The sequence below is a fragment of the Balaenoptera physalus genome (genome assembly GCF_965194825.1).
Source record: "Balaenoptera physalus genome assembly, chromosome: 6".
Taxonomy (NCBI): Eukaryota; Metazoa; Chordata; class Mammalia; order Artiodactyla; family Balaenopteridae; genus Balaenoptera; species Balaenoptera physalus.
In genome coordinates this window covers 91322813-91331733 of record NC_138885.1, presented here as the reverse complement: position 1 = coordinate 91331733, position 8921 = coordinate 91322813, and the positions used below count along the sequence as shown (strand labels likewise).

The following is an 8921-nucleotide window of genomic DNA, read 5'->3' as shown; positions in this document are numbered from 1 at the left end:
CCTGCTGCTCCTATTCTCAATGCCTATGATGACCACTCCATAATATACTGTAACCAGTTTCCATCAGAATTTATTCTCAGTGGGGGCCTATCAAAAGCTGTGATATACCTGCTGCATGCCATTCCCAATCCAAAAGGAAAAAAACAGCAGCTGGATTGTTATTACTCTTAGTATTTATACTAATGTACATTGTGATATTTGCTTTTAAAAAATTTGCCAACTAAACTGATTACCAGATAATCTGCATGCCCAGAAGATCTAAACTAAAATAGAATACTATTTCATTACAGCATTTTGCTATATTTAGTTTAGAATAGGTAGCTCTTTTAAGAGAATTAATTAAATTAAGTATTATTCAGCAGTAAAAAGGAATGAGAAAAATCTCTACAAATTGATATGGAGTGATTTCCAGAACATACTGTTAAATGATAAGAAGCAAAGCCCAAAAAAGTAGTTAAGTATGCTACCTTTATGTAAGAAAAAGGGTGATATACATATATCTGCTTATTTGTGCAAAAGAAACACAGGGACAATAAACCAGAAACTAAAGGAACTGATTATCCACAGGAGGTGGTGAAAATAGGATAGAAAGGAGGGGTAATGGGAATAGGGTAGCAGGAATGAAAGTAGTTGACACTTCTCTGCATATACCACTTTGTATAGCTCTGACTTGTACAACCCAAGAAATGATTCACATACTCCAAAAGTAAACAACTAAACCTACCAAGATGTGGGAGAAGAAAATGGAATACAAACAATAACAAATGAATAACATAATTATGTTGAAGGTGGGTGGTAAGAAAAGAACTAACCTAAGACAAAAAGAACTGTACCTAAATGTTATGATCTAGTTAGTATGTTTCTCATAGGGATATGGGTCAGCAATTCTGAAACTACTTTATGTGTATGCTAGAATTGAACAAACAAACAAACAAATAAATATATCATAGATAATGAGAGCCAGGCTACTTACCAATAGAGAAAGAAATTAAAAATAAGCAAAGCTAAAATGAACCCTGTGATGTTGAACAGGAATCAGAGGTATCAGTCTAAACTCAAGGTTTTCACTATACACATAGATAGATAAATATAAAAGTATGCATATTCATGGATTAGTATAATACATACATTTCCTAGCTCTGTCTGCTGATGGGGCCTAATATCAATTGTCCCTGTGGTAGACAGACTCTGTGGAGGACCCGCCACGATCCCTGCCTACTGGTGTTCATGCCCTTGTATAATACCCTTTCCTTGAATATGGACAGGAGCTGTGGCTTGCATCTGACCAACAGAAATGGCAACGGTGATGGGGTGTCTCCCTTTTGAGTATATGTTTCATTATATAGCACTCCATCTTGCCAGAGGATTTGCTCTAGAGACTCTCTCTGGTTTTGAAGTAAGTGGCCATGTTGGGAGGCCCATGGGGCAAGGAGCTAATGGTGGCCTCTAGGAGCTGAGGATAGCCTCCAGCCAACAGCAAAAAAGCTGGGGCCCAAACCACAAGGAAATGAATTCTGCCAACAATCTGTGTGACCTTGGAGGTGGATTTTCCCCCAGGAGAGCCTCCGGACGAGAATCAGCCTGGATGACACCATGATTGCAGGTTTGTGAGACACTAAGCAAAGCACCCAACTTAGCTAAGTGCAGATTCCTGGTCCACAGAAACCAAAAGAAAATAAATGTGTGTTGTTTTAAGCCACCAGGTTTACGATAATATTGTTATGCAACAACAGATAATACAACACAACATAAGCAGTGAGAATACCTAGTGCCCAGATCTTGTATTGTACCAATGCTAATTTTCTAGCTTTGATAATTGTACTATAGGTATGTAAGATGTCAGAATTGGGAAAAGCTAGGTAAGGAACATATGAGAAACCTCTTACTATTTTTACAACTTTCTGCTAAGTATAAAATTAGTTCAAAATAAAAAGTTTAACTTACAACTCAATAGGAAAAAGATAACCCAACTGAAAAAAGGGCAAAGGATCTGAATAGACATTTCTTCAAAGAAGATATAAAAATGGCCAATAAGCACATGAAAAGATGCTCAACATCATTAGTCATTAGGGAACTGAAAATCAAAACCATAATAAGATACCACTTCACACTCACTAGTATGGCTAGAATCATCAAAAAGTCAAATAATAACAAGTGTGCTGGTGAGGTTATAGAGAAATCAGAACCCAACAGAGTCCCACTGTTGGTGGGGCTATAAGATGGTACGGCAGCTTTGGAAAACTGTCTAGCAGTTCCTCAAACGATTAAACATAGCTAACATATGACTCAGCAGCTCCACAACTAGGCAAATACCCAAGAGAAATGAAAACATATGTACACAAAAAAACTCACAAATGTTTATAGGAGCATTATTTATAATAGCCAAAAGGTGGAAACAACTAAATGATCATCAAAAGACAAATGGATAAACAAAATGTGGTGTATATATACAATAGAATATTTTATTTAGTCATAAAAAGGAATGAAATACTACTCATACATGTTACAACAGGGATGAACCTTGAAAACATTACGCTAAGTGAAAGAAGCCAGTCACAAAGACCACATATTATATGATTTCATTCATATGAAATGTCTGAAGAGGATGTCTATAGAGACAGAAAGTAGGTGATCGGTTGGTTGTCTAGGGCTGAGGGTACAGCAATGACAGCTAAAGGGCATGGGGTTTCTTTTTGAAATGAAGAAACGTTCTTAAATTGACTGTGGTGATGGTGTGCGTATCTGTGAATCTACTAAAACCCACTGAATTGTACAATTTAAATGGGTGAAACATACGACATGTGAACTATAGCTCAATAAAGCTGCTTTTTAAAAAAGCCCTTGGTTAACTGGCTTGTCTTGCACCCTCTCTTGCATTGCTGCCACCTGCTGGTTATTGTTTTAAAATACCTGTCAAAAACGATCAATGTCTAATTTTATAAAAGCAAACACTGAAACAAATGCAAAGAGAAAATTTGAGGATATTTCTCTCTATCCTTTTGGAAATACCATCCCAAATATGATCAGGTTCTCTGAAATAGCAACTTCATTTATCCTTGGAAAAATAAGATTCTGAATAAAACATATATAAAAGGCATTTGGACATTTTTTAGATAATCAAGGAAATGTGAATTGGAATTTGCTATTAGACGACAGTGAGGAATTATTGATAATTTTGTTAGTTGTGATCACTGTTGTCCAGTTTTGTTAAGTTTTTATTTTCTAGAGATATATACAGAAGTGTTTTAGGAATTAAATGACTCAGTATTAGGGATTTGCTTTAAAGATACAACAACAAAAAACGGATGGCAGAAGTAAATATGGCAAAATATTGATAACTCTCAAAGTTGAGGGATGTATGAATGGTGGGGGGAGTACTATTCCCTCTTTTGGGGTGCATGTTTGAGGTTTTAAAAAAAAAGAAAAAGGACTATTATTCTTTGAGACCAAAGGACATATAAACACTCTGAATTCTCCTAAGGACAAGGTAGAAAATCAATAAATGGGGGTAACAAATAATGAGGTTTGCAAATTATAGGCAACAAAAAAAAATTTTTAAGCCTGTTCAAAGAATAAAAGAAGACATTTCTTCAAATTTTACCCAGATCATACTGTGGTTGTTACATGTCAACAATACATGCTTCACTGATACTCAAAAGTTTTCAAATACTAATTCAGGCAGGAATCTTTTTGAAAGCACGTATTTTATAGTACCGCACTGAAATCGCTTTTATGTCATTAAAATACTCACCCTTTGAGACTTGGCTCTTTTAAAGAGAGAGGAGTACACCTTCTTCTTCGGCTTGACAGCTCCGAAGATAGATCTTCTAACTTGTTTTCAGATTTAGCAGTGTTATTTGAAACAAAACTGGTATTTGTCAAGTCCTGTAGCATTCTAACACCTGAAAAGAGTATTGTTTTCAAAATATTTTTAACAGTATATATAGAAATATGGAACTACATATAGGATATTTACTGGTTTGTAAATTATTGGTAGCAAATTTTTAAACTTAATAATTAAGTTATAACTTTAAATTTTACAAAAGTAGCACTGAAATTATCTGTAAATCAGTTTTTTTCTAGCAATAATGAGAGGAAAACAGACCTACCATTTAAGACAAACTATCAAAGTAGTAGCCTGCAATATTTTTATTCTGAAATCACATTTAGGCTGACAGAAATTCTTCATGAATTCAACTCTAGTCACAGAATCACACAAATTACTGCACATTCATTCAACATTTGTCGCCGACTGCTCACGCTATGAAAGGCACCATGAGGAACAGAGATGAAAGACGGCTCACCAGTCTCTAAAATGTCCTGCAACTCTAGACCTTGGCACTTCTTTTGCGTCAGTATTCCTTTTACCTGAAGTCTTATCCATAAAAATCCTAGTGCTCTACATACATATATTGAAATGTTAGGCTCCCAGTAGAAAACTTTAATTGATATGGGAATGTCTAATGTTGCAAAATTGCTAATAACAAAAGAACGTCAATGTTAAGGGGAAAAAGTGAGGTAAGTAATGTTATATATAGTATGATTTCAAGTATATATTTTAAAATGCATAGATTCAAGCCTGCATGCATATGCCAAAATGTTGACTGCAGTTCTTCTGGGTGATTGTTTTTTCTACTATTTTCTGATTCTCTACTTTCAATTTTCTGCAATGAGTGAGTATGATTTTAATAACTGGGGAAAATAAGAAATAAACACTAAAGGTAAAAATCCTACCTATCCTTTAGGGCTTAAAATGCTATCTATTTGATGATGCCTCTGCAGATTCCTCTAGCCAAAATTATTCCCTGTCATTACATCCCTTAACATGTGTGGTTTTATTAAAGCATTTGCCATATTTAAACACTGTACCTGTTACTTTTCCATACATGTACTCTGAGGAAAGGGAGTTGGTATTTTTTATTTTTTAATCTTCTAAAATACCTAGAATAAGTTTTGATCATATTAAATATATGCTATTGGAGAGAGTCCCAACCTTAAGAAATTTGCAATTGTCTTTGGTAAAATCAAACCAGGGCAATTCATTATTATATCCATTTAAAACACCCAATTTCCTTCAAAAATATGAAAAAGGAAATTATCTGCCTAATGCCATTATCAGACAACTTTGTGCTAAAGGCCAAATACATTTTTTAGTGTATAAATGTCCAAGCCACTCTCATTGTTATCTTCTCAAAGTATTAAACTTTCTTTAAATTCCTCCATATTGCTTCTACAGATCGGGCTACACAATTATACATTGTTTTAAAATTCCATAAAAAACAGTTATAACAGGAAATGCTTTACTGGTTAAATGAAAAAATATATATAATTTTAAAACTTGATCACTTCAGGTATGGACATACCTATTTCTGATCTTTGTGTTCTTTGGTTGACTTTAAATTTCATCTTTTTCATCTTCTCATGCACATCATCACTTATTTGAAAGATGGGTGAGCTCTCCAGAGCAAAATTTTCTTTCAGATTTTTACTAGAAGAAATACTCAAAGGTTTTGAACCCTCAGGAACACTGTTAAAGGAAGAATCTTGTCTGTTAGGTGAATATATCTGAGATAAAGATTTCAACATTTTTGTGTAAAAGTCTGGCTTAATTTTGACAATTTCCTCATTTTCCAAATTTTTTTCCTTAACAGCATATTCAGATTCAACTGATATTCCCTCAACGGTGTCAGATATTATCTCCATTAGTTCATGACTATCTGGAGAAGGATCTACGAAGGTCTTCCTTTTCTTTGATTTGGATGTCATTTTATTTATTTTTTTGACCTGGCACTCTCCTTCCTTTGTCACTTCCACAAAGGGGATATCTCTCTTTTTATTCAGAGTCGTAGTGCTTTGCTTTGGATTCTTATGTAGTTCCATTTGGTTTCCAGGGTCAGAATCTGTCTCATCAGTAGTGTGTTGTAAACCTGGTTCTAAGGAGACAGACGTCTGTGAAGAACCTGTTAAGTGCAAAATAGGTTTGTTGTTACCTTTTGCCAAAATGTTCTTTGCCTTGCCTGACGGTTCTTTCCCACGCTTTTTAACTGGTTTATAAGGATTTGAAATTTGACCACCATTTTCTTTTTCATTACTGTTGATTTCCATACAGTATCCACTGATAATACCTTGGCCTTCAAGTCTTTGTTTAGATTTATTTATTTTTAAATTAAGATCTTTTGTATAGCTTTCTTGGCCATGCTCATCTTTATCATTATCTTCATATATCTGGTACATTTCAGAAATTATTTCTGTCTTCCGATTTACTTTCTGCCTAAGCTTCTTATTTATTTTTGATTCATTCTGCTGAGCGGGTTGCTTATCAGTGACATGCTTTTTCAAATCCAACATACTCTGGGTATACAAATTTCCGTTATTTTTGGTGGGAAGATAAATCGTTTGAAATTCATTTGTGACTTCTAGGTTTTCAGAAATGGTTTCTTTATCCTTTGGGGTTAGGGAAAAGAAGGCACCTTTTACTGTGTCATGTACACTTTTGTCGTTCAATTCATTTTTTTGGTTCATTTCCAAAATTATTTCTGTCTTCCGACTTACTTTCTGCCTGAGACTCTTATTTATTTTTGATTCATTTTGCTTCCCAGTATCAGTAGCATGCTTTTTCACCCCTAAAAGGTTTTGAGTCTCATAATCACATGGATTCCTATTACCTCTGAGGGAAGGATCAGCTATCTGAAACTCATTTGCATCTTCTAGGTTTTCAGGGATGATTTCTTTATCTTTTTGGGTTAGAGAAAGTAAGTTACCTTTTTCTGGGTCATGCATTCCTTTGTCATCATTCTTATATATTTGGTTGATTTCAGAAATGATTTCTGTCTTCTGACATACCTTTTGCCTAAGCTTCTTATCTAGTTTTGATTCATTTTGACAAGCAGGTTGTATATCATAAACATGCTTTTTCACCCCCAAAACATTTTGAGTGTCATAATCATATAGGTTTCTACTATCTTTGGAAGCAAGAGGAGGTGTTTGAAACTCACTTGTGCCTTCTAGGTTTTCAGAGATAATTTCTTTATCCTGGGTTAGAAAGAAAGAGTTACCCTTTTCTGGGCAATACCCACTTTTGTTATTAGCTAAAAGATTCACTTCGGAAATTATTTCTGTCTTCCGATTTACTTTCTGCCTAAGATTCTTATTAATTTTTGATTCATTTTGCTGAACAGGGTACACGTCGGTGATCTGCTTTTGCAGACCCAATACATTCTGGGTCTCACAATCACACAGGTTTCCATTATTGCCAGTGGAAATACCAGATTTTTGAAAGTCATTTGAAACTTCTAGGTTTCCAGAGATGATTTCTTTATCCTCTCGGGTTTGGAAGGAAAAGTTACCTTTTCCTGGGCCTTGCACATCTTTGGCATTATCCCCAAGTATTTGGTTCATTTCAGAAATTATTTCTGTCTTCCGATTTATTTTCTGCCTAAGCTTCTTATTTATTTTTGATTCATTTTGCTGAGTGGGTTGCATATCAGTGACATGCTTTTTCAAATCTAACATATTTTGGGTCTCATAATCACATAACTTTCCATTATCTTTGTTGGAAAGATAAGCTGTTTGAAATTCACTTGTGACTCCTAGGTTTTCAGAGGTGGTTTCCTTAACCTTTTGGTTTGGGAATAAGTTATCTTTTTCTAATATATGAATCACAAATGTCTGTCTAGAAGTTTTACTTTTCTTATAAGCTAGAGAACTAGGACCCATATCAAATTTACTGTCCTGCTGGAATTTATCTGAACTTTGGGAGAAAGAGTATGTTTCCTCTTGATCATCTGTTACATGAATTCTTTTCTTCTTTTTGTTATACTGTGTACTTTGTCTGTCATCCTGATCAAAGCCATTATGAAGGGTTATTTTCTTCAGCATGTTCAACTGAGTCAGCTGTTCAGTACTGAAAATAAAATTTGGTTCTTCTGAATCCCCTTTGCCATCCAGGACAACAGATCTTCTTTCCGGTCCATTTTTGATCTTTTCCTCAATATTCACATCTGAACTATTTTTAAATTGTCTCTTTGATCTTTCTCTCTTTTTTTCAGAGCTTGGATCTTTCACTTTTCTGAAAGTTGTCATTCCACAATCATTTGGTTTTTTATTATCTCTTTTATTTTTAGTGCCTGTTGAAACTGTAACAATTTTGCTTACTTCACTAGCAGTTAAATCCATGTCATCATCATACACAGTTTTTTGCAATTGAAAGTCATCATTAACCTGAACTGGATTCATGCCCTCTGCAGTAGGTTCACTTGTAGACTCAGATGAGGCAGGAAGGCACATTATGTTTCTTTGCATTTTAATATTTGCTTCGTTAGTACAATCTTTTATTTCATTATTCCAATTTAATATTGGACTTGAAATCTGTTGTTGATCCAAATCTGTTACACAGGGAGTGTCTGCAGGATTATTTGATTCCCAAGATGATACACGTTTTTTCCTTTTAGTCACATTACTAGGAGATGACTTCTTTCTGTGGCTCATCGACTGGGCATTTTTCATCTCACTCATTAGAGAACTCCTGGAACTTTGGTCTGAGTGGGAATGGCTTTCTATAAAATAAAGGGAAACAAAATTCAGAAATAAGTAGTAACAAGGAATTTATTATTTTAAACAAATGAGATTAGGAATCAAACTGTTTCAGGGAAAGGATTTCTGACAATGTGTTCTGTTCAGATACTAATATTATGAAGAATCTATGCCGATAAAAAATAAAGTAGGGGACTTCCCTGTGGTCCAGTGGTTAAGAATCTGCCTTTCAATGCAGGGGATGAGAGTTCAATCCCTGGTCAGAGAACTAAGATCCCACATGCCGTGGGGCAACTAACCCCGCGCGCTGCAACTACTGAGCAAGTGGACCACAACTAGAGAGCCCACGTGCTGCAACTACAGAGCCCACACGCCACAACTACACAGCC

At 35.0% G+C, this 8921-nt stretch overlaps 1 protein-coding gene across 6 annotated transcripts in view; it reads right to left on the bottom strand.

Moving 5' to 3' along the window:
* LOC309663244 (aldehyde oxidase 1) overlaps positions 1 to 8921 on the bottom strand; it is a 121972-nt gene that overhangs the window by 79194 nt on the left and 33857 nt on the right. For all 6 annotated transcript variants that reach the window (XR_014265171.1, XR_014265172.1, XM_082466862.1 and 3 more), the window contains exons 7-8: positions 5364 to 8555; positions 3752 to 3902 (exon numbers count right to left, since the gene is read on the bottom strand). Coding sequence is in view for 4 of the 6 variants with exons in the window: in XM_082466862.1 (XP_082322988.1) it covers positions 3752 to 3902; positions 5364 to 8555 (3343 nt within the window). In the remaining 2 variants the exon portion in view is untranslated. The remainder of the gene's footprint in view (positions 1 to 3751; positions 3903 to 5363; positions 8556 to 8921) is intronic.